Source organism: Pleurotus ostreatus, assembly GCF_014466165.1.
Source record: "Pleurotus ostreatus strain PC9 chromosome Unknown scaffold_2, whole genome shotgun sequence".
Lineage (NCBI taxonomy): Eukaryota > Fungi > Basidiomycota > Agaricomycetes > Agaricales > Pleurotaceae > Pleurotus > Pleurotus ostreatus.
This window is the reverse complement of record NW_023503157.1, coordinates 2,548,166-2,572,838: the sequence shown is the minus strand read 5'-3', so window position 1 is coordinate 2,572,838 and position 24,673 is coordinate 2,548,166. Positions and strand designations below refer to the sequence as shown.

The 24,673-nt window shown below is 50.3% G+C and overlaps 8 protein-coding genes across 8 annotated transcripts; 7 read left to right on the top strand and 1 right to left on the bottom strand.

Moving 5' to 3' along the window:
• Positions 1-305: 305 nt before the first annotated feature.
• On the top strand, positions 306-4,160 carry PC9H_003758 (uncharacterized protein; the record flags this gene model as incomplete). Its single annotated transcript, XM_036773350.1, has 17 exons — positions 306-515; positions 564-788; positions 848-950; positions 1,007-1,077; positions 1,133-1,154; positions 1,483-1,625; positions 1,681-2,062; positions 2,114-2,295; positions 2,344-2,460; positions 2,509-2,580; positions 2,632-2,879; positions 2,926-3,012; positions 3,063-3,197; positions 3,252-3,608; positions 3,656-3,754; positions 3,806-4,010; positions 4,068-4,160. 17 exons carry the CDS (start codon positions 306-308, stop codon positions 4,158-4,160), a joined length of 2,751 nt encoding a protein of 916 aa, XP_036634823.1.
• Positions 4,161-4,451: 291 nt separating this feature from the next.
• PC9H_003757 (uncharacterized protein) lies at positions 4,452-8,969 on the top strand (the record flags this gene model as incomplete). Its single annotated transcript, XM_036773349.1, has 11 exons — positions 4,452-4,523; positions 4,576-5,765; positions 5,821-6,259; positions 6,316-6,418; positions 6,477-6,608; positions 6,670-7,362; positions 7,412-7,586; positions 7,641-7,674; positions 7,729-7,828; positions 7,875-8,178; positions 8,228-8,969. The coding sequence occupies 11 exons, from the start codon at positions 4,452-4,454 to the stop codon at positions 8,967-8,969; spliced, it is 3,984 nt and encodes a 1,327-aa protein (XP_036634822.1).
• Positions 8,970-9,259: 290 nt separating this feature from the next.
• SPB1 (AdoMet-dependent rRNA methyltransferase spb1) lies at positions 9,260-12,262 on the bottom strand (the record flags this gene model as incomplete). Its single annotated transcript, XM_036773348.1, has 9 exons — positions 9,260-9,310; positions 9,361-9,881; positions 9,934-10,051; positions 10,104-10,907; positions 10,961-11,056; positions 11,112-11,547; positions 11,597-11,936; positions 11,991-12,151; positions 12,201-12,262. 9 exons carry the CDS (start codon positions 12,260-12,262, stop codon positions 9,260-9,262), a joined length of 2,589 nt encoding a protein of 862 aa, XP_036634821.1.
• A 272-nt stretch (positions 12,263-12,534) lies between these two features.
• PC9H_003755 (uncharacterized protein) lies at positions 12,535-14,369 on the top strand (the record flags this gene model as incomplete). The annotated part of the gene is made up of 2 exons (XM_036773347.1): positions 12,535-13,201; positions 13,252-14,369. 2 exons carry the CDS (start codon positions 12,535-12,537, stop codon positions 14,367-14,369), a joined length of 1,785 nt encoding a protein of 594 aa, XP_036634820.1.
• A 643-nt stretch (positions 14,370-15,012) lies between these two features.
• Positions 15,013-15,982, top strand: RAC1 (Rho GTPase protein rac1; the record flags this gene model as incomplete). The annotated part of the gene is made up of 8 exons (XM_036773346.1): positions 15,013-15,028; positions 15,081-15,112; positions 15,170-15,208; positions 15,272-15,290; positions 15,346-15,527; positions 15,581-15,687; positions 15,740-15,873; positions 15,927-15,982. 8 exons carry the CDS (start codon positions 15,013-15,015, stop codon positions 15,980-15,982), a joined length of 585 nt encoding a protein of 194 aa, XP_036634819.1.
• Positions 15,983-16,630: 648 nt separating this feature from the next.
• PC9H_003753 (uncharacterized protein) lies at positions 16,631-19,843 on the top strand (the record flags this gene model as incomplete). The annotated part of the gene is made up of 3 exons (XM_036773345.1): positions 16,631-18,212; positions 18,269-18,808; positions 18,858-19,843. 3 exons carry the CDS (start codon positions 16,631-16,633, stop codon positions 19,841-19,843), a joined length of 3,108 nt encoding a protein of 1,035 aa, XP_036634818.1.
• Positions 19,844-20,199: 356 nt separating this feature from the next.
• PC9H_003752 (uncharacterized protein) lies at positions 20,200-23,296 on the top strand (the record flags this gene model as incomplete). Its single annotated transcript, XM_036773344.1, has 17 exons — positions 20,200-20,271; positions 20,330-20,341; positions 20,403-20,420; positions 20,477-20,503; positions 20,547-20,646; positions 20,699-20,764; positions 20,817-21,156; positions 21,211-21,410; positions 21,461-21,595; positions 21,645-21,694; positions 21,807-22,079; positions 22,139-22,253; positions 22,303-22,564; positions 22,614-22,652; positions 22,704-22,815; positions 22,867-22,976; positions 23,029-23,296. The coding sequence occupies 17 exons, from the start codon at positions 20,200-20,202 to the stop codon at positions 23,294-23,296; spliced, it is 2,199 nt and encodes a 732-aa protein (XP_036634817.1).
• A 244-nt stretch (positions 23,297-23,540) lies between these two features.
• On the top strand, positions 23,541-24,631 carry PC9H_003751 (uncharacterized protein; the record flags this gene model as incomplete). Its single annotated transcript, XM_036773343.1, has 5 exons — positions 23,541-23,594; positions 23,652-23,709; positions 23,769-23,989; positions 24,061-24,259; positions 24,342-24,631. The coding sequence occupies 5 exons, from the start codon at positions 23,541-23,543 to the stop codon at positions 24,629-24,631; spliced, it is 822 nt and encodes a 273-aa protein (XP_036634816.1).
• Positions 24,632-24,673: the final 42 nt, after the last annotated feature.

Genomic DNA, 24,673 nt, shown 5'->3' with positions numbered 1-24,673 from the left:
CCACTTACTGCCGTACTGTTTCATGTGTCGGTATCCCAGGAACAAGCATAAGCATTGCTCCCTATTTCCCGACAAAACGCTACGATTTGATGCACTCAACTTTGCATGACACTATGATGTGGTGCAGTTGAGCAAGAATAGAGCCCACATTCCACTTGTTTGCAATGGAATGACGAAACACTGGAAAGTCTGGCGTCACAACTTACACGCCCTCGGTGCCTGCGCGGAGCCATACTTTCCGGTATATAATCCACTGCTATCCGTATGTCCTACATAACTTCATCGAGCTCAATTACTTACACACTATGACCGACGCTATACACCAGCCTTCCCCCGCACCTCACGAGCAGGTACTTCCCCATGACTCGGTGTCTAATGCTGGAGGGCCGACGAGCAGCAGCGCAGACCGCACCCCTGATGAGGTTAAGGCAGAAAATGCGTTGGCTGAACGCCTATCAGCCATCATAGAGGACGCCAACGAACGCCTACTCCCTCTTTGCAATATGATCCGAAAGGTATATTGAGCTTCAACTGCTGAGCGCCGGCTTTGATGCTTGGTTTAGAATATAGAATCCTTCGAACGACAGAAAGAAGATGATAGAGATGAGGCCGAACTGGTCAAACAAGTCCGACCGCTGATTGAACAAGTGGAAAAGGTCCTCAATGAGACCAACGGCGCTGTCAAAGGAGCGGATCCCGACAATCGCTTGTCAAACAAAGCGAAACGCCGCATGCAGGATCATAAAGCCACACCAGAAGAGCAGAGGCTAGCAGAAGCACTCAAAACGGTGCATTTTGCCCATGTTTTTCTCTACTTCTACCGTACTGAAGCCCATCATGTCCGTAGCTTTTGCAAGAGGTGCAGGGTACCATTGATTGGGCCAAAGACAAACTTGATTCTTTCCCCAAGGCCAAGAAAGACCTTGGACCACTCCTGGATGCTCTAGGGCGTAAGCAAATACACTCACCTCTCCCGCCAGTGTAGATACTTAAATCACTTCATCAGAACCTTTAGCACAGATCGTTGGCGGCGTGGGGTTATTGCTCGCTGGTGTACTGAACTTGTTGGGCAAATTGGTGGGCTGTGCATTGTCATGACAATTCTCATTCTCATCCTAACGACTCCCGTCAGTTGAGTGGATTGGGCTTGGACAGTTTGTTGAAAGGAATCATTTCTGCAACGGTTAGCCTCTGCAATTGTTTCTACTCTTCGCGGCCCTTAAGGCTAACCGTCCTCCAAATGAATTAGGGCCTCGCATCAATTTACAAAGGGCTGGGCTTAGATAAATGGCTTAAATACTAGGCGGTGTGTAGTAAGAGAATACAGCATGTTCATCCGACTTTTGGATCTCGAGTTCACGGCTTGGGCACAACGCTGAGCCAAATTGAACGCAGTCACCCTGGACGCGTATTACGTAAGAGAAATCCCTTCGTTAACCGGAGACGGGAAAGGAAGGGTCGATCGTCTCATGGGTTCGTTAGTCCTGCGAGCAACTCTGCAACGACGGCTGCAAGCTAACATCCTCTACCATTCAAAATGCTGCACCAGAGCACGTCTCAATGCTACTCTTTCATTCGCTCGACCATCCCATGAAGCCACAGAAGCTGGGCCAAGCACCGTCGAAGTGAGTTCTCGTACGCGTTTCTATCTGAGCTGCCTTCAGAACAGCTTCTCGTTAGGAACCTAGCACGTTCGAGATACCATTCGGCAGGAGCTTGCTGGATCAGACCAAAGTGGAGGAGCATCTAAGTGCTATCCAAGCTACACAGGAAGCTCCTTTGGACCTCAAGGATTTGGAATATTATCGACCCAAAGGACCCTGCGACCCGAACTCAGTTCAATATGAACGCCAATACAAGGCCCTGCTCGATGGCCTCCTGCATTCGTTCAGTAAAAAGCAGTTGCGTCGCTGCTGCCAGTTATATGGCATGGACGCCAAATCGACTGCTGCTAGTCGGACGAAAAAAGAGTACGCAAGGGCAATAGTAGAGAAGGAGTGGGGGTGGCCGTCCTTACACCAAGTGAGGCAGAAACAGCAGGCGTGGGTTCAGGAGACTCGGTGTTCGTCCCTTTGCCTCTCCTGTGTCTTGTATCACTAATATACCTTTACAGCGTTCCCACTCGACCCTAGGCAATCTTTTATCATCCTTGGAAAAGATGGTTCCGACCTCCTCTCCCTTTCTGCGAAATATGACGTACATATCACACTGTCGTCAAATCCTCTAAGCTTGAACGCTTCTGGTAGAAGAGGATCGCTGGAGAAGCTCACGGAGCGGATAAATTCAATCACGGCGGTGAGGCCCTCACTTACTTACATTTACTTTCACCTCATTCCCTTGCAGAATGTCCAAGAAAATATATTTGACCTTCCATCTCGGACTCCATTATCCTCAAATCTACTACAGCGAATATCGCGTCTTACTGGTGCTTTCGTGGAAAATTTTGGCAAGCCTGGAACTGTTAGTATCGATATTTACTGGTGATCCTCCTGCTCATGTTTTGCCTAGATTCGAATATCTGCTATAGATGAACGAGCATTAGCAATTGCACGTCGATTAGCTCTGCGGACATCACAAGAGGTATGCACGCACAAAACACATCGCGTGAGCAGCTACTTACCCTAAATTGAGGCTCGCGCCCCCCAGGAAGGATCCTTGCTTGCATACATCCCTCCTACACCACCCAGCGACACTCCTGTCCCGATTTCGTTCCCTTACGCCTACTCAGTGTACCCTTTTCTGGCCTCTCGACCATTGCCATGGAGCATCATTACAAATGGAACGTTTCGTGTGCGGAGGGTATACGAGTGGCTAGCGAAAGGTATCTCACGATCGACAGGACTTTTTCTGTCGGACGGCAATCTAACGACTTTGACGGGGTAAGTCCTGACGTTCTAGTTATGTACTCCCTTTTGACGTTCTCAGGGAGTCTGTCGACATCAAATCTGTGTTATCGAACGCTTTGCCAGTATTATCCAACGGTGAACCCGCTCCAGTCACCGTCACCGCTTCGTGAGTTTAAGCCCATGGTGCTGTCGATCCGTATTAATGAAGTACATTAGATTGGGCCATTTGCTTGTACCGTCGAGTACTGGCGGCCGGGCCAATATCCTCCCTCCTCTCAAAGGCTCCTGGCAATTTTCGAAAATCTTGGATTGGTGGAGGAACCATAGCGTTCAGCCAGCTTTCGTCCCAAGGTAGCCTAACCGTTTTCGCGTCCACTTATATGTCTCTAAAATTCTTTCTCTCAGCCGACCTGACGGTGTGTTCACTGCGTCGCAAAGCGAGCAAAAGGTGCTGCACAGGCTGGTATATCACTCTTTTGATCCAACACAGCAAAATAGCGATACTCGGCGCCAAAAAGCGATTAAATTCGAGGTCCTTCTGAAAGAACACGAAACCACAGGGGGGACAGAAACACACCTATCTTCGAGTGTGCCCATGGCTGAGCCTCCTGAAGAGTTTGTACTCTCCAAAGGACCAGAAGATGCGGAAGGTCTTCAAGCTACCGATGACCCTGCTGAAACGTCCGTCCGCAGAGAAATTGTTTTAGATCCCGAATGCATTATTGACGAAGAAAAGGTCGTAAATGTTATGATTCCTGACAGGCACGTCTAGCGACTTCTTGCAGACCTTCCACTAATCTTTGATTTAGGCCAATGGATGTGCAATTAACGGTGACACTCCCAACAGTTTTACCATCCGATAAGTGGCCAGCGCCCCTCCAGCAATACTTCACTTCACTACGTGACTTGTATGAACTTCATTCATTCTATCAATGTTTCACACTGATCTTCTTCGATAGCTTAACATTAAAAGACCCTAGCGTCGTCCAACCAGACAGTCCATTGACCCTCCTCTTCGAAGGCGACAATTATCTACTCCGGTCCTCCTCGAGTGTCCGACAGACCACAGAATATCTCTCGGAAGCAGCATCCGCGGACGACATTTCCATCCTAACAGAACAAATATTAGACTTAGAAAGTGATCAGCAGTCCACAGTTTGCAAGGTATGTCAAACACCACCACTGCTCAGCTAACAGAACATCAATATCAATATCACTTAGGTCGTGACACGTACCATGGCAGTCGATGCCACTTGGAACACGTTCCTCACCGCCTGCGATCGACTGACAGCCAACAGAAAGGATCTTTCATGAAGTTAATGATGGATGATATCTACTTCGTACATAACTGGGGATGTAATTACAATACACTAGTCGCCGTTAATGCCAGTCTCTAACACAATGCTCTACTGATTTGCCGTGTTCCTGTAGGAATTACCCCTATCCATTCAGCGCGTGTTCCGGTCAGGGTATTCGCTGGTAAGTACCTGATCGGAGACTGCAACAATCTACCACTTGGGTCGAGAATACTAGGCGTCGCTGAAGTAGTGAGTACGTCTATGCACGTTGCCACTGGGCCCTTCGCTTACAGGATTGAATAGTACGATGGGAGACTCAGCCTCTTCAAGAACACCGGGTCCTCCCTACGTCGCCTCGCGGGCGCAGCAAGGAAACATGGTAGGATTCAGGCCGTTCACTATCGTTTGGAGTTTTGAATAATGTGATGTAGTCAGTACGGGCGACTATCGTGCTGACGGACAGCGAGTCTGACGCAGATGAGCTACCTTATCATCCCCAGGCGCCGTCGACGCCGTCGACTGGGCGAACGGCCAAGAGCGCATCCGATCTTTCTACTATTCAGGCCAATTTGTCCTCCTTAACTCCTCGCAAGGCCGACAAAGTCGAGATACCGCCCACCCCAATACCATCCTCGAAGATGCCAATAGCGCAAGCTTCCGCTACTGTCAGTGCAAGATCGCGGCCACCAGGCCCATCAACAACCAGCACCCTCGAAGTTTCCGATGAGGACAACGATTGGTCTTGGCCAAAACCTGCGACGAAGAGTGCAGGTAAAAAGACCTACAAGCCTCTGCCTCGAAGACCGATAGCACCTGCGTCTTCGGCTCCCACACTTTCCGCACCGACATCAGCGTCCCCCTGCGTGCCCTCGTCGCAAGCCTGCTCTACGTCCACAACCCCAGAACATTCCTTCAAACCAAATACACCAGTGATGTCCAAATCGAACGCGATTAGATCTACAACTGCGCAGGCTGCTTCGCCAGGTGCTCTTCGTGGAAAATTATTTCGAACGCTCGAAACAAGGATTGACTCTGACGCGGACGAAGATCCGTCTTGTCCATCACCGTCGAGGAAGTCGGCCCCGAAGACCACCTCATCTTCATCGACAAGTACTCCATCGGCGCCTTCGACTTCCTCGGCATCATCGATCTCTACGACTCTGATCGACACGCCCATTTCAACGTCTGCAACTGACGTGGACATCCAGGACACGACGTGTCCAGAAACTGATATGGGTGCCTCGAAAGTTTCAAAGCATATTTGGGATTTCCTAGATGATAGCGTCCCCACATATACTATTGCTTACGACGAGGAGGTACACGCCCTAGTTCAAAAGCACCGTTTATCTTTTGGTGTTCAGTACGAGCTTGCCAGAGGCGTCGTTTCAGGTCGGTGGACATGGGACGAGGTTAAGTCAAAGCTAGCAGAAGAGAGAGAAGTAGAGGTTGATAGGAACGGGAGGACGGTAGTTTGGTCTATCGACCCACTTCGGCCTCTAAATCACCAAAAGGCAAAGAGGAAAGGTGTTTCTCTACTCGAGGGTGATAACGTCGACGTTGCGTGGCGAGTGGGGGAGATCATGAAGGGCAATCAGAAGAGGAAGCCTGATCTCGAGCTCTGGTCAGTCTTTCCAATTAAAGTGGTTGGCTACTCCTCCGCTTATTGTGGAATTCAGGCGTGAGTTAGATAGAGAGGAGAAAGCAATGCAGGAGGGGAAGGGGCGTGGCCTTGGTCTGATGGGTGATTGGGACTCGTGTCCTAACTGGTACGGCGGACGCGTCCAACTCGTTTTCCGCCTACATAAAGCTACCGAAGGGTTTAAAATTCTCGTCGAACCGCTGGAAAGTAGACGATCTCATTACTTCTCGAGGATGCTTGGCTCGAAACGCCTAGCTCAAATCCGAATCCCTGATGACTACCTCCTCAAGGACATCAAGGCAGTGAGGGCGTTTCTGAGACAGCGCTTTATCTTTATGGGCGCCGTGTACCTCCCATATCATGCAAAAGACGGCAACAGTGTCTACTGCATTGACACAAGTGTTGGTGGAGATGGTCTCGATAGTCTTGGTTCTGTTTGTGAGTGGCATAATCCTATCGAGTTGAACTACCGACAGGTTTGTGTTGTCAGCTATAGTTTCGTCTATTATTGACACTGACGCCCGCTCCTCAGCCAATCGCGAAATACTCCACCCGAAACACGCTTGGCTTCTCCAACTCTGTCCCAGTTTTGGAATTTGCCGAAGAAGACATAGACTTCGACATTCCCGATCTACGTGAGTTCCTCTTTCTCCATGATTCTGTACCTGCTTCTGATTTCAACCGATCACGTAGTAGCCACGGAGGGGTTGAGGCCGGGTGTTGAACCGTTATCCCATCAGTTGATGACTGACGGCTGTGGATTCATGAATCGCGCTGCGCTCCTGACGCTGAGAGCAACGATGGGCCTGGAATCTCCTCCAAGTCGTACGCACTGGGGTCTGAATTTACTCAAATCCATAATGGGGCTAATTGTATCCATCGGCAGTCGTACAAGGTCGTATTGCGGGTGCTAAGGGCGTATGGGCCCTTCATCCCAAGGACACTTGTTCCCGACCACGAATTTGGATTCGTCCTTCTCAAAATAAGATCAAGCTTCCTCGACCCTTGGATCGGGCGCACCGTATTTTCAACCTCCTTCGCACCTCCCGAAAATCTATGCCTTGCTCACTCTCTACACAAATTATCCTGAATCTATCGTATAACGGCGTCCCACATGAAACGCTTGTTGATAAGTTAGGAGAAGGTCTGCGCATGGAACTTCGGCCGCTGATGGATTGGACGCAACCGCGGGCGATGGAGCACCTTTGGCACGCCGTCATGCGATTGGGGCACGTCGGATTGAACAGGGCAGCACGGGTTGCCAGAGTGGAGAGTCGTGCATTGGGGCTGGCTGGTCGTGACCGGGGCGAGGTCGAGATTGAAGCAGAGGATGTCGTCGAAGACATTGACGATGTCGATGAGCCCACGAAACACGCCTACGCTGGCCGAGATACGTGGAGTGGTCTCCCCGTTGAGGCCCATGAGACGATTATAGAAGCTGTTCAAGCTGGATTCAAACCCAACGAATCCCGATTCCTCTACGAAAAGCTTCACAGTGTTTTCAAGTTTGCGATTGATGATGCAACAAGAAATTATCGTCTCCCAGTCATGCAGTCTACCACAGCCATCATGATTCCCGGTACGTTGAACATTCATGAGGCTGCGTCTCAACTGACACTATAACATAGATCCCAAGGGTGTTTTGAGAGAAGGTGAAGTGTACTACAAGCCCTCAAGTCCATTTCGACACCCCATCACAGGAGAACTTCTACACATATTGAAGGGCGATATATTGGTAGGTTCTCTGTATCGAAAGAATCATTACAATTCACCCATGGACAACAATGGCACACAGATTGGTAGGTATGTACTGTGAGGTATGAACGTTTTGTGCAGACATCACCTGCTCTCTACTAGATATCCAATGCGTCTAGCATCAGATGTCCAGAAGGTACGTCGAGTTGCTACGCTGCGGTCTTGTTGAGGTATAATGCTCTGGCTTTAGGTGAAAGCTGTCGAAGTTCATGAACTCCAAAACTACGTCGATGTCCTTATATTACCTACTACCGGGTCACGATCGCTAGCGAGTGTCCTATCTGGCGGTGGTGAGTTTGCCAGTACTTGGGCCGAAACAACACTAATCGGTCCTAGATTATGACGGCGACGAAGATATCATCATCTGGGACCCAGACATCGTCGGGCCGTTCCGTAATCATGAAGTCGTTGATGAGCCCGAAGGCTTCCTGACCGACCACTTCAAGAAGCAAGTTGAGAAAGTCCCTGAATTCTGTTCTAGGCTGTACGCCGTACCCAAAACAGAGGCCCAGCGCTGCATTTTTGATATCTTACTCTTGAATGTATGCGATTCCAAGGTTGGCTTGTATTCGAAGTTCCATGATTGTGCCGTCTGGCAATACGGGCTCAATCATCCCAAGGCCGTTTTGATGGCATACATGTAAGTGCGCAATAATCAATAGCTGTATATTGTTCTGAATTATCTTCAGATTCAACACAGTGCTGGATGCGCCGAAGACTGGATTACAAGTCATGAAACGATCTTTCATTCAGCACCAAAGCCAATTCAACCACACAACACCTTGGGACCCCCCTTCTGACGAGCCTAGCCCACCTCCGCGAAAAGCTCAAGGGGCTTTTGTGCTCCACGATTTAAGGGATGCTGGTCAAGAACTCAAAGATCAATACCTTGAAGAATTCGAACATTTCCCAACTGAGCATGATGCAAAATTGAGTAACATACGTGATGCGTCTTTGCTGGAGACCTACAGAAGTGCTCGAAGGGTTGCATCGATGTTACCAAGGTCATTTCCCGCCTTTCGCGACGAGCTCGACGCTCTTGACGAGCATGTCAAGCGGCACATCGAACTCTATAGCACCGACACCTTCAACGAAATGAAGAGATCACCCTACGAGGGCGACGACAAGAAAAGGAAGGGGAAAGACAAGGGCTCCAGCGGCGACGAGGCTCGATTAGCTCGACTGGTCAAGTCGTTTTATACAACCATGCCAGAGTCGAGATTCACTCCTCGTCCTGAATCCGTCGCTGCATCGTTTGCATATCAACTACATCCTCGATTCGCCTTTACCGTTGCTTTCAAGACGTTGGCCACACTTAAGGCACTCGCTGCAGAGGGCGGTATTGCGCCATGTACTAGGAGCTTTGACGAAGGCAGGGTGATGTCGGCTTCGTTTCTTCGGGCCATTCAGAATGGTGATGATGACGACTAGATGGCGTTCTTTTCTTTTCCTCTTTGCTCTTGTTTTGTGGGTGTATTGTCGCGCTGTGTTTTTTGCTACCTTTAGAAACTTCTATCTCGATTCCAGGCCTCCCCGTGTTGCTCAATGTGAATCATAAGTTTGAGTAAAGATACAAGTATCATTATGCCTGTCAATGCTCTACTCCCCAAGCCCACCAATCTTGAAAAGCCTAGGCCATACTCATTGTTAACTCGCCAAATGCACCCCGCAGGCGCGTCTCGACAATCGGGCACTAGCATCGCTACTAGAGGCCACAATGTTTATCGTGATCTTTTCTTGTTGGCCTTCTCTTTTCTCTTCTTCGCGCGTACCTAGCGCCAGAGGTCAAGTATGTCCCGAGATAAAGATGCAAGAAACGTACTTCTTTCCTCATTCTGGCGTCGACCATCGAGTATCTACCCTTCACACCCTTGGGTCTGCCCTTGATACCCTTATGAACACCTTTCGCAACGACGACCTTGATGTCCTTCTTTGGTGTGTTGCCCGAGGACAGGCCTTTGCGCATGACCTTTTCGATCTGCTGGGCCTTTTCGCGCTCCGTCATATCGGAGGTAGCATTGACACCTTCCGCCTTTCTCAAGGCCTTCTCAAGGCGCTGCTGGGCCCTCATCTTCTTGCGTGCTTTGGCCTCAGCAACCTTCTTAATGGGTCGTGCATCTAGGGCGCGTTGTCTTGCACGCAGCGCGGCCATGCCTTCTTTGGTAACGGGTAGATTGGTCTTGTAGTGCTTCGACTCATCGTCGAGGAACCAGTCGGGTAGTCCGTCTTTGGAGTTGAGGGAATAGCGGTTGAAGCCATCGTTGACGAGCTCCGTCTTCGTCTTCTCTCTGTTGACTAGTTGCTGAGCGAGGGTCATTGCCTCAGGTGTGAGAAGGCCGAATTCTTCAATTTACATTAACGAAAGGGGGCGAGCAGACGCACTTCTGAGACTTACTTTTTATCTTTGCCTGTTTGATTTTGTCTTCGTCCTCGTTCTCAACATCCCACATATCAACGTCGTCGTCGGCCTCCTGTGGGACCACTTCAAACTCGTCATCGTCGCTATCGTCAATCTAAAGGAGCGATTAAATGGACTGCCACTGCTTCCCAGTTTGTGAACCATACCTTATCATCTTGGGCCTCCTCCTCCTCTTCATCCATGGAAACATCAGACTCTTGCTCACTATCGTCACCGATGGTGTCAAGTCCACCTATCTCGCCGAAAATGTCTTGACTGAACCATAGGCGAGAACTTTTTGATTCAGGAGCAGGTGCTACACGTGCTTGCTTCGTGCTACGTTTCGAAGGCTCCTGTTTTGAACGCTTTCGTTTACCACTCGTCTCTGGGGGTGGAGTATCTTCATCTTCATCGTCGCTTTCGTCTGATGATTGGTCTGCTAGGGCCTTTGCTGCCTCCATCTCTTCCCATCCACCTTCTCCGTCACTTTCGTCACTGTCATCATCGTCTCCACCCCCGCCCACCCCCGACCATTCCGTATCCTTCTGCCTTGCCGCCTTCACCCTGACTTTAGCATCTCTATCCCGCAAACGTTCTTGGTATGAATCATATAAACCATCCAGTTGCTCCTCCAGCTCTCTAGTTTTCCTTTCGCGTTCTTCCTCAGAATCCAGAGCCTCATCTTCATCATCGCTAGGTGCACCCTGGCTTGACTCGTCGTCGCTCATGTCCTCTCCATGATGTCCCAGCTTGGACAAGCCACCAGCACGTCGTAAGCCACTCTCAGCATGACCAAGGTCGAACATGTCATCTTGGCCCGTGCCGAGGGTAGGATCAATCTGCTCCATCCCGATGTCCAAAGGCGCGGTCATTTGAAGCTGCATTCTTTGGATAGTCCTGGTTTTGACTTCATTAGCACGCCTTCGCTCACGTTTTGCGCGAGCAGCGGCTTCATCGTTAAGACGTTGAAGCTATGAATGGATGGTTCAGTCAAGGTTTTGGTGGGGGTAGCATGTCGACAAACTTCGTCTTGTATCTCCTGTTCTTCGTCAAACTCCGTAACTTCTGCAGCCTCTTCAAGAGGTTCGTCTGCGCCCGAAGATTTCAAATCCAAGCCTATCTAGAAAGAGAGTAGATTGAGTATGTATCAGTGTCCACCATAAATGATTAACGACTTCTTCACGGAGAGCCAATCGCCATTTTAGCAGCGCCTTGAAGTCGCCTTTCCCCAGCACCTTCAGGTCGTCACAGTTGGCCTTGATGTCGTCTGTGGTAATGGGGAGTGCAGCCCACTGCTTTTCCTCTTCAGTACCGAATTCGATCTTGTTCACCACTCCCAGAACAGATATTGGATCATCGCCCTTCACGAAGTCGGAGACAGGGATCTTGTGGAATAGCGTGTAATCTCCTTCATCGTAACCGTCACGTTTGCGACGTTTCTTTTCTGGGTGGAAAACGTTTGCTTGGGCGTTGTTCGCGGAGGCGCCCTTGTCCGTGCCTGCGGATGCGGCAAGATCCTTGAAGACATGCTTTGGGTCGAGGAATTTGGGATCAATGTGTTTAGGAGCAAGGAAGTCACGGCACACGACGAAGATCTCGGCAGAGACATTCCTAATAACGAATGAGACGTCGCAGACCGTGTAATCTAAGGGATACTCACCTAGATGATGGGGGTTTAGTTGCTTCCACTTTACCAAACAATTGATTGAATACCCAAATGAGATTGTTATAGTCGACGCTACGGAAGACCTTGGTAACGAAGGTACCGCCGCTGACCAGAAATTCGACGGCCAACTTGAGACTCATAAGCACAAGCTCGGCCTGACTGTAAGCGTCTTGAATCCAAGCCGTCCCAACATTTGGGGCACCGTCGTGAAGAACTACATCGGCTTTCCAGTCCTTCAGCTCGCCGCGTATGAGATTCCGACATTGAGGAGTGGTTATGTCGGCAGCAAATGTAACGACGCGAGGTATAGGTTTTATTGGTACGAGGTCAACGCCTGTGAAGATGTGAGCATATGGGACGGCCATATGTCTGGATGTGACGCACTGACCGACGATGACACTATTGACTGGCATGTATTTGCTGGCCACCTGCAGCCAGCCTCCCGGCGCAGCACATAGATCTATACAGCACCTGGCTGACTCGAGAAAGGAGTACTTCTTATTTAGCTGGATTAGCTTGAAAGCAGAACGAGCTCGATAGCCTTGCTCTCTATGTAAAAACTTAGATCATTTGCCATGATTTGAAAGAAGGAACTTACTTTGCGAGCTTGTAGTACTTGTCAAGACGCCCCTTCCCCGTCTTCTTCTGGGCTTTTCCCATCTCTAGAGTAGAACAAGACTGATTTACAGAACTTTGAGATGAACGAAATTTCCTCGATCACCAAAATAGGAGTGCACATGACACTTGAGCGCCTATCACAAACGAGATTTGCCATCACGTGAATGTCGCGTCGTCGCGCGTAGACTACTGTGGGAAATTTGACAGCTCTTCACTCTTTTGACCAGCACTATCACACACAGCTAAGGTCTCGTCTGCCATCTCCTCCCCATTTGTCGCGAATCTGACATTTTTGTTGCAGCAACACCTCTGGAATGTCAGAGCAGCGACCTCCGCTCACCCAATCTCTATCCCTCTCGGAATCCTCGTCTACCAGCACCTTTCCTAGACCCCCGAAGCGTCGTTACACTTCTGTACAGGAGAGCGATTTCTTCACTCAAAGCGCCTCAACTTTCTATCCCCGGCCGTATACCCATGTCGACCGCGAGCGTGGCGACAAGTCTTTTATTGCGCGAAGTGCCCGAGCTATAGATAATCTTGGTCTCAATACTCGAGGCACGGATCCTGATCCCACAGATCCAAGAACCTTTATTATACATCCCCCTTTCACAACCTTCCCCGGTTCTGAACGCTACCCCGAGGGCCTCACGTACCAGTTACTCGCCGACAATCCCGAGTGGTTTCTTGACGCCCTCGACTTTGTCTCTACTACCGCCGATAGCTCCACAGCGACGCCATACCCTCCTTCACTCGAACCCCCGAGAGGATGGTGTCCTGCCAAGAAAAAGGATCTCAAGAACCGTGGGGCCGACGGTTGGCCTGAAGGTGAGGAGCCGAGGCTCCGCTGCACATTTTGTCGCCGCACATATGCTGGAGTAAATGCTCGAAGTATGTGGCGGAGGCATGTCTACGAGAAACACAAGATCGCGATGTCTAATCGTCGTGACGGCGGCGACAAACCCCGGGGACGTGGTTCTAATAGTAGGTCTTTATTTAATTCTTACGGAAGACCATCACTAACAACCTCACAGAAGAAAATCGTGGCGGCAGTCAGAAGGGGCTACTTGATTTCGACGTCATTGCAACGAACGAAACGGCATCACAAGGTTCCTCGTACAAGTCTACGTTTCGCTCCTCGGGACCTGCTCGGCACCGTAGTAGCAGTCCCAGTGCCCAACCCAAATACCGCGCCGCTTCGTCGTCCCAGATATCTCAAGACACATTCATGTCCTCTGACGACAGCGGGCCCGCACCGCCGGTCTCACAACCTATGTTGTCCTCTGTCAGCCCTCCGCCCAGCCCCCCATCGCCTCAACTGGTCGATAGCGACACTTCTTTTGAGACCTCTACCTCCATTCCATCGCCTCTGCCTAACTTGCCTATCATACCTCCTTCACCTTACAACCCACTGCAGACGCCGTCATTCAAGCACTCGCCTCCCCGCCTTCCTTCTGACCAGCCATGGCGATTCCCTAGTCCCAGCCACCCTTTACACTCCGTCACACGCGAGGTGTGTTTGAGCACTCTAGCCGGCAACTTGATAAAGAGTCCATCCGTGAAGTCGTCTCCCTCCGATGGCTCAATACCCGCAACGCCAGATAATTTTGCCAAAGGCTATCGACGATCGCCGAAGACATTGTTTACTAATTCTGACAAGATTTCAAGATTCCCCTTTGCGACCCGGCTACGGTTGCGCTACGAAATCGACTCCTCTCCGTTGCGACAAAGCTCAAAGTTTACGAAACACATTTCGTCATCGCAAGTGCCATCTTCAGATGACTGGCCTTCTGATACTCTTGTGCTTGAAACAATTTCTCCTGAACGCGATCCTTTCACAAGGACTTGGAAATCAACTTCAGGAGGTACCGTGCCAGGGGGTGATTCAGCTCCCCCCTTGTCGATCCCTGATGTGGACAGTCCTGTCGTGCATAAACACATTGGCTCGAAAGCTGCCAGTGGTGGTCCTACCCTCGCTGGACTGGGTGTCGGACTTTTGGAACCGTTCAGACTCCCAGATGATTCAGATTCACCCGTGGACGATATTGATTTCGAAACTGAGGAGAATTCCCCGGTCGACACCACGGCCGTTAAGACTGGAATGGATCTAGGCCATATCTTTACCCCGCCCAGCAAGAGACGAAAGACGTGAATAGGACTATCTTCCCATCATCTCTTCTCCATCTTTCCCGACACTATCCCGGTGATTATTGTTCTCGTATTGCTCTGCGTCCGTATTTCTAGCGTGTACTTCTATGATTTCCTACTATATTCGTTATCTAGCGGACAGCGTTCTACCTTATTTTTTCTGAGGTTTACCAAGTACCAGACTCTCAGCCTAGTTTGCTTCCATCTGTATTCCTGCTTATGCCCAGACTACCTATGTATCCGACCTATGCTCCTATTTTGCCGCGTAGCTCTTGCCTTTGCCTGGAAGTATGTCTTGTTCTGTAACTTTTGATATAGATAAGGTATCCACAACCAATGTGCCGGTCAGAAGCGAGCGGTTCAGATCAATCAAACTGACATGGCTACCGTGGGAACGTTGAGGTTGAGGCGCTTCAGTTCATCATTCAGTTGCTTTTTCTCTGCTGCATAACGTATACAGGTTTTCCAAAGTGCTCTTCCTTTCTCCCTTACAAGCGGACTCGAACAGCATCATCTTGACTATCTATACTCACTCTTGCCCTCGTATCTCCCTTTCATCGCTTGGACTCTCCCAGCTGCTTGTTTCGAACAGTTTCATCGTGCTCGTTTCTCCACGAGGGCAATCCCATATCTAGAAGACCAGTAGAATGCAGGCCATTAAATGTTTGCGCTTTTCTTCGCTTGAGGAGGATATGAACGCTGATTTGAGGCGCAGGTGTGGTGGTGGGCGATGGTGCCGTTGGGAAGGTGAGCACTTTGCCCCGTGTGGGGTGCACGGCAGTGCTGATTGAAACCTCGTTCCAGACGTGTCTGCTCATATCGTATACGACAAACGCTTTCCCCGTACGCATATATCTCTTGTTCTATGGGAATGGAGTACTCAAGGTTCAATGATTGACCATTTAGGGAGAATATATCCCGACGGGTACTTTTTACGTTTCCTCTTCGTTGATGGCCAGCAATTGCTGAATGATGCACAGTGTTTGATAATTACTCCGCTAATGTGATGGTGGATGGCAAGACCATCTCGCTAGGGTTATGGGATACCGCCGGTCAAGAGGATTACGATCGCCTTAGACCCCTCTCCTACCCTCAAACGGACGTCTTCTTGATCTGCTTCTCCCTCGTCAGCCCACCGAGTTACGAGAACGTCCGAACCAAGGTCAGTCTGAGCTATCCTACGACAAGGATTGTCTTGCTGAGATTCATGTTCAGTGGTACCCTGAGATATCTCACCACGCGCCTCAAACATCTATTGTGCTTGTGGGCACTAAATTGGATTTGCGTGAAGACCAGACAACGATTGAGAAGTTAAGGGACCGGTGAGTGTCTATATTTCTGGCCGTCTTCTATTCGACTATATCAGCGCAATAGTCGCATGGCCCCCATCCAATATTCGCAGGGTGTGGCAATGTCTAAGGACATCGGTGCCGTGAAGTATCTCGAATGCTCGGCATTGACGCAGAAGGGATTGAAGACCGTGTTCGATGAAGCTATCAGGGCCGTCTGTGAGTAACACTGATGATGACCCTGTTCTGAACTCCATGCTGATATTCTCCAGTGAACCCTCCCCCTAAGAAGGAGCCAAGGAGATCAAAGGGCTGTATTATTGCATGACCGGCTTTAGTCTTCGATTTACACCACGGGGGATCATGGTCCCCCATACTATATCACGCCATTTATGCCTACTTGACGACTACTTACTTCCAACTTTGCACTGTTCAACGCTCATATATACACATGGATCCTCCTGGAGTTTATACGACTTCTCCTGCTCCCGGCCGCTGCTTCTACTCCTCTTTCTTTTCCTTTTCGTCCGTCCTTTATGTACAATGACAACGTGAATATGCATTTGACATATTCAAATGAACTGCGTTGAAACACCACTCCCGCATCCGGAACATATACATCGCTACGAGATGATCATTCTCAGGGACCGGTCGGTATCAGTGATGCTCGTAAAAATACCCATTTTCGAGCCATCTGTTGTCCCATCACCTTCTATTCATTTCTAGTCATTCGTTTGCATCCCCTTCCATTCTTTTCAAGTCCACAGCCGTTCTTTGTCGACGCTGCCACGGCCGACACCAGCCACAGCGCTTTCGACGAAGAGCCCGCTGGTATGCTTATCAGGACATCGTCAATTTTTCGACAAGTCTTCCCTCTCTGCACGTTGTAAAAGGCTTCGCTTCCCAAGCATCTACAGTACGTGACTCCGCACCCACAGTCCTGCAGCGTACATAACGTCCCATCCCCAGTTCTAACATGTCACGGTACTACGGAAATCGTTACTCAAATAGTCGAACGGGCGCCCCGGTTAGAAGGCAGCCCTCGCTTGTTTCCAATGTATCAGGGATTGCGGACAGTACCATCAGTTTCAATACTTTGGTCACAGGCGAATCGCTGCAACTCTCTCAGTTTCCACAACCACCTCGCTTCACGCCACTGAGCCCAGTGCAATCGGAATCGGGTTCTTTCACCACACGGTCTTCTGGTCGCAGGGACGACGGCAGGAGTATATACAGCATGAGCCCGTCCTTGGTATCAGAACGAGATAGAGGCTCGCCGTTAACCCAGTCCCCGGTCCCCCCAGTCCCCTCACTGCCCTCACACCGAGCCCTCTCTTCACTAAGAGGCGGGGATGCTGCCAGTGCCATTTCCCAGTCATCGAGGACGCTCTCACCGTACGATTGGCATGAGGGGGCATCGAGCATTGATGTCGACGGCGCAGATGAACGTATGCTTCCCACATCCTTCATCACGCAGCTACTCCAAGAGAATCCTGAACCCAGCTCTCGCTTCAATCGACATGTCTCCAACAACAGCGACGGCTTCAGTGCAATCTCCGAGTTGACATATCCCCCTCCGCCCCATCGTCAGCCGTTGCCGCCGCCCCGAGGCCCGCTACCCCGACCCACAGGTGGCCGACCATCCCCCAGCTCCCCTCATCTCCATCGGACTGGCAGCCAAAGTGATTCGGATACATTGATCACATCGATTGGGGATGACCACTCGCGCCCTCTCGGTCGGACACATGGACCACCTGGGACCCGTCAAGCACCTCCGTCCAGTTACCCAATGTCATCCGGGAAAGACCGAGCTTGGGAAGACTTCAGTGAGGCCGATGAAGACCTCAAGGGATACAAATACGCGGACCAGTCGAACAGTGGTCGAGGCAATGGCACTCCCACCTCCCAGCCTAACTTTGATGCTCGCGGCCATACTCAGCACGAGAACAGGAAATCAATATCGGGGAGGAGTTTCGTCTCATCCCTCATTTCCCGGTCCCCCAGTACCTCCTCCCGGTCAGTCCGCTCCTTTCGAAGAGCCTTCGACTGGATGCGCAAACCGTTGCCGCCCGTGCCTGTCATCCCTCCCAAATACACACAACCCACGCAGCCAGTCCCTAGGAATTACGAGGAGGATCTTGCCCTACCCGATCTAATCACCCGCGCTGATACCTTGTCCAATCTTTTGGAAAAGGGCTACCATCCGCACAGAAGTTTGACCTCCAGTTTTTTTACCCAGGGCGACCTAAACTATCAGCATCAAGGCCTGACCTCCGGTTTTGATGACAGTCGTGTTGATGTTATGAACTCGGCGCACCGGAATCAGACGCACCAGAAAGACACCTTGGATTTTAGAAGCGCCGTGCCTGAGAATGATCAGGACCCACCCTCTGGTACCCATTTCTTTACCAGAAAGCGGATATGGTTCCTTGTCGTCCTTGTCTTCGTCGCTTTGGTGGCTGTCGCTGTGACGCTAGGTGTTGTTCTAAGTAGGAAACAGAGCGGAAGCTCACTTCCCAGCTGTTCCGGAAACTTGACTGGTTCTGCCTGCAATCTCGGTACGTGTATTTCCGCGTTCTAGTTTTTGGGGATCATCCTCTAATTTTCGATTCAGATGCTACATGTGTATGTACATCATCATCACAACCATGCCTTCCTCTCGCCCAGCACCTTGTCTCCCTGCATCCAACCATGAATCAACTTTTCAACACCAATTACACCTTAAATTCCTTGGCCCTCTCCCTATGGCTTGCCCAAGGTGACCCCAGAGGGGGTAACTGTGCCTCACAAGCGATGTTAGTAGACGTCTCACCCTCCCTCTCTGATTCGCATCCGAACAGGACGGCATGGGCGCAATCAGCACTGCTTTGGAATGTGGCAGAGTCTGAAGATTTGGATACCGTTGGGGAAATGCGCAACTTCGTCATCAAGGCGCCTTGGAAAGACTTGGAATCCAGCGACGGCCCTATTAGCTCAGCGGGTAGTTCATTCTCGACGACGGGATCCGGTTTCCTCTTTGATTTCGCTGCCCAAACGGTTGCACCAGCCGCTTCTGTGAGCTTCGAGGATGAGGGTCAACCAACTGACGCACAACGTCAACGGGTTGGTACCGTCGCGCAGGCCGTTTTGGATCGCATGTACACGTTCTCGTCAGGTGAGTATAGTCACCGGTTTCTGGATTCCATTCTTGACACCATTCCCAGCTGCATCCACGCAAAAGTCAAGGGCACTCGAAAACTACTGGTTAAGTGTCCTCCAACAGACCCCTTCTGACTTGGCGGTTTTCCTATCGGTACTCAGTACATCCCAAATACTTCTTCCCTTCAATGCCGCAACTTCGGGAGACGGCTCCGTTATCTCCCTCCTCCCCGAAGCTCCTTCATTTCCTCCCCCAATCGCGTGTTATCCACGCCTAACGACCACGCAAATACGAAACATCAATCTTCTTGAAACATCAATATTCAATTTACCACCAGTCACCCCACCTTCGTCATTCCAAAGCTCTTGTTTTCCCGATCGGCCTGTATATGGTGTCCTCGACGTTCTGAGGCTACGCTTGCCATTTATAGACTCCAGAACAGGAGATATTGCTAGGCAAGCTGTTGTCCTCAAACAAGAAGCATCTCCTCGAGTCGTTGCTTATACCAATGAGGCACTGGCTGCTCTTCCCTTCGGTGATGGTGTTTCTCCCAATACCAATCCCCTCAATTACGGCGCCCTTAATAACTTCAAACATGTCGTCTTCCGATATCTTTCCTCTATTCCAGATGTTAATGTTGCGATCGATTTTGCGCGATTTGTGCTGTCGCGCGTAGCAACACCGCCGAGCAACAACACCAGCCCACAGCTTTTGGCGGCCTTGTCTCGCTTGCCTCCTATGGAGGTCGCTGTCTTCGGTGCTGTCACGACTGACGATATCGACTCGGTGCTGTCGTCTTTTGGGAGTCCCTCTGGTTCACTATTCTTCGGCTCGGAGGAGGCTTTGGCGGTTCGTCAATGGATTATCGGCGCTGGGCGGAGTGTCGCTTGGACGGAAACAGCGACGTCTCAGCTGATAGTCCGGGATTCCTCTTTCACAGATTCTGTATTCAACCAAACATGGTCGGCGGCAGCAGCCCGCCTCAACGACGCCAAGGTCGCCGACGTTGTCGCTTCATTCACCTCTACAACTAAATTCACGCCGCAGTGAATGAACTGAGGATTTCCATGTGCATATTCGTTCATATCTAGTACCTATTTTTATTTAGTACACTTATCTTTTTGCGAAATATCTCTCTTCGGATGGGCTGGAGGCACATTTCATGCTGCATATGTATATTTCTTGACAATGCATTGAACATCTCGCTATCATTCAATGAAGTGTGACGACCCCATGCAGGCAGTAAACAATTCCCGCCGCCGGCGCCAATCATGAGTTCAAGCGACACTTGATCCAGCAGCTTCGGACTTGGATGGACAGAATACAGTTGCTCTATTCACACACTCATTGCGCTGCTTCAGTTAAGAGATCCTTCCTCCGTTGGCGCAGCCGTGCAGGCCCTCGACATGCCGAAAGCAGCACAGAGCCCGAGTAGTGTCAACGCCGCCAACCACCCCAATGTTCTGAAACGAAATCAAGTGAGTCGCTAGACACGCAGGGTTTTGATTGCGGTGCCACTACTGACGCCTTTGCCAGGCATGCCACCAAGTAAGTCGTCCGTGGCTCCAATGCATTGCAATGTCCTAACGTCCTCATGATACCGTATTAGTGCCGAAGACGAAAGCTGGTAAGCATGTGCGCATGCCCAATAGCTCGGCGTTGACTTGATAAATCTCTTTACAGAAATGGTTTGGCCTCAGTCAGTCTTTGGTGAAGTGATTTGACCCCCTTGCCCCGTTCTAGTGATGCGAAGAGGCCGTGTTCGACTTGCATTAGGTCTCATGCTCATGCACTTGCTCATGCGCCCGCTGGACACCAATTACCCCCTTATCCCGAGTGCACCTTTGATGATGGTGAGCAACAGCCCAGCGCCCGGTGATATCTTCAAATACAGCCTCGTTATAGTTATTGATAGTGTGGGTCCCGGGGACGGCCCAAAATCCCGATACGAGAAGTTAGAACGGAGAATCAGTATGATATGATTGATTATCTTTGGAACATCTTTTATACTGACATTTTGTAGACGAATTGGAAGCATTGTTACGCCAAAAAGAAATCGCAGAATCCAACAGTCAACTGCCGGAGTCCTCTCCCGGCCCCTCACATTCCGGGCCAATGCTGGTTTCGCCCAGTATCTCTCACAGTGGCATCAGTGTATCATCTCCGTTGTCTACCCCGCCCGTTACGACCATGAATATCAACGCAGACGCTGGAAGTCTGCCCTCCCTTACGGAAGCCTCGACCGCCGCACAAAACGCTTATTTCACCAGGTCGCAAGCCCAAGGCGCCTCGACATCAGCTTCGAGCTTGATTTACTCCACTTGGCCTACCCGCCTTCCCGAACCAGACTTACTGCGTCATCTGTGGGTCCCCTCCTAACTCTTGATTATCTCCCGGGTTCTGATTCATGGCAATAGCGTTGAGCTTTTCTTCGTCTTCCATCCACACAGCAATCGGCTACTACATGCCTCATCTTTCTTAACGACACTATCCTTCCCACCTCATCACCCCAAATTCCCATCAACACCACTTCTACACGCAATATGTGCCATCGGGAGTCTGTACACAGCAATTGTCACTTCACCTCCACTTCCAAATCTCAACGAGGTTGAGCCAGGTATTTGACCCGTTACACTCGTTCCGCTATGTGCTCAAGTCTTCACCTAGACGAACTGTTTTTCCAAAGGCATCGGTTGAAAGAGTCCCGGCCCGATTCCTTTGCAGAGGAGCATGCCAAAATTGCTAAAGAACTTGCAGACCGCCAGGAAAGCCTCGGAGAGGATTTGTTTCGTGTCCTCCAAGGTCGGTGTGATATCTCTGGGTCTAATCAAGCATCCTGAAGTTATTCTAGCCCGCATCGTCCTCACATGGTTCTATTGGTCACATTCGAGGTATGCTTTCGTCCCGCATGTTGGTCTAGCCCGCTTATCCGTACCGGCACCCCACTCAGATGGGTAGAGGTAACATATTTCCAAGACATATGTGTTCGTCTAAGCTCACGGGTGTATTCGAGGTTTTCGTCACGTCTGCCCACGCTCTTCGTCTCGCCGTACCGCTTGGATTAAATATACTGCCTCCCTTTCAATCAATTACAAACGCTCTCCGCCCCGCCTCGATCTTACCACCCGCTCGCACAGTTGTTGAAGAAGAAATGCGCCGCAATGCATTCTGGCTTGCTTATGCGAACGAACGTCTGCATGGATTTGGCAACGGCTGGGCATTATCCATGGATGACAACGATGTTTGCCAATTGCTACCTCTGAGAGGTGACCAGTTTGACCAAGGCGTACGTGTCCGAACCCAAGAGAGATAACTCGCGCACGTATCGCTGATTCTCTTCTTTAGGTCTCGGTGCCGACGGCAGAACGTCAATGGGCCCAGAGCCAAGATCTTCTCTTAGTTCACCTACCAAAGCAAGTTGATTCGTTTATACTATATATCAAAGGGACCATCATGATTTGTACGTCGGATCTGCGACCCGATTTCTATCGTTTAACGGTCAGAAATAGCTCAAGTTAAGACGTTTAATATGAGATTCCGCGCAAGACATCTGGCTGGGGACACATCTGTTACATCACCCTATAAAGACACCTCGCAGCTTTCCGAGCACATTGACCCTCGTGGCTCTCCGGCATTCCTTGCTCTGGACGAAGTTGTGTCTACTTTTCGGGTGTCTTTCCCTCCTCATCTCAGGTCGCCTATAACCGATAGCATTGTTGACCCCGTCCTGTACACCGCTTCATTGATGCCACATTGGCAAGTATCTAACTCGTCCAGCTCGGCGGCGTGTCATTGACCTAGCCTTTCATCATAGTGCAAGCATTACATTACATGACCCACATGCTGATGTGCAACAACGGTGAGCACCACACCTAATCTGTGTTGTTTTCATCCTGAAGGCTCGTCCCAGTGGTTGCATCAGTGCCCTAAAAATCCTCACATCGGCTCGAGCGATTCTTGACCTCATATACAGCGTATCTTCGACCAGCTTCGACATTACGCTACTGGAACCCTTCTGCGTGGTAAGCCTGCTGACTCCAGTGATGTTTACGGTCGTTCTTATACCGCTATAGTTCAGCTGGTTCATAGGTGGAAGGGTCCTCGTCCGATTTCTAAAAGCTGCCCAAGAAGCCAATAGCACAGAGCAAATAGGTACATTACGAGCTGAATTGGAATTCGTTCAGTAAGTGTCGTCTCAAGTGGCCATGCGCTGTGTCTCATCCCCTTCCATCTAGCTATGCGATAGCAAAAGTGGGCGAGCGGATTCCAATGGCTTTCAGATTTGCAAAGATGCTACGCGATCTTATCTCAAATCATTGTGGAGATTTACCACCTGTTCCGTTGACGGACATTACATTCCCTCGGCATTCGCCCGAGATGCTCGCTGGTCCGGGTGCAGAATTGCTGCAGATGTACGACAGACACATTTCGAACGCTGTGCCTCCTGTTAGTCTCAAATCCGACCTGTACGACCCCGTTTCCTACGCATCCTTCACGCCATAGGCGGGTATGTACATATACGTATACCAGCGCTGCGTATTGATAGCTTAATAAGTACGAACGCTATGATAGTCACCACATACCCCATGTAAAGCTTGTAAAGTTGAACCCCTACGCTACGCTTTAACGCCTATGCAACGATCGGGTAACGTCCTAGCTAGTCGGGATATGTGCCAAAAGTGATGCAATTGATGATCTTGACCTGGGCTCATGCCCTCTGGAGCTTTTGTTTCCAACTATTTCCCGGATGCCAGCCATAGGTGTCGCATATCTTGGCCCAGTCGGCACGTATACTCACCAGGTAAAGTGTGGCTGTTGTGCCTTTGAAGATTGGGGCGTTGACTAACGTACAACATAGGCGGCACATCAGAAGTTCGGCCCTTCTGCGAAGTATGTTGGGCAAGACACAATAAAAGGTACGCATGAGTGTCTTCTTCGCCTTCGCCTTCGCTGACACATTTGACGGATTGGCCAGATGTCTTCAATTCATTGTCCCCCACGATTCCATTCGGAGTTGTCCCACAAGAAAACACAATATTCGGCAGCGTGATTGAAACGTACGACCAACTGCGGCACAGTAATGTTGGAAAGGGCCTCTTCGTTGTCGGCGAAGTGACCTTAGGCGTACAGCATTGCTTGTTGGCGCGGAAGGGAATACCCCTTTCAGAAATCAAGGACGTTCTCAGTCATGAGCAGGTGGGCCTCATTCGCCGCGTATTCGAAGTCACCGTCCGAATCCTCAGGCTCACCCACGGTCTGCTGCATAGGCTCTTGGACAATGTCAAGGCTTCCTATCGAAGCATCTCCCTTCTGCCCGTCAAATGAAGATGCCGTCGACGGCCGCCGCAGCGGAAGCTATTGCTACTTCAGAAGAATACGCAACGTCGGCAGCGATTTGCTCCAAGATATGCACTACTGTGTTTCCAGAACTCGATGTTCTGGAAGAAAGCATACAAGCCATGAATGGTAAGCTCTCCCCTCCTGATTCATCATCAAGCCTAACCAGAATGTGTCATATGAGACAATTTCACTCGCTTTTATGTCGTAGGCATTGACACAAATTCGAGTGGCTTAGGAAACCGGGCTCTTATTAGAATACAGCACTCCAACGGAGCACGTACCTCAGATTTATTGCTCCCTCTGAGTGTCATCGATCTAGGAGTTTCCCGGATAGATCGACGACCCTCATTATGTGGTAACCCTTTCGAAGATGTGCTTTTCATCGAAGTATTCCAGCGTTCCGAAGGATCGAAATGGGGCGATGAGGTTAGCGACGCTATGCAGCGGGTGATGAAAGCTGGATGGAAGGCATGTTTATTGGGTATCTGGCATTGCTAGGGGAAGACATGATAGGTCGTGATACATTCCGCGTAAATGATG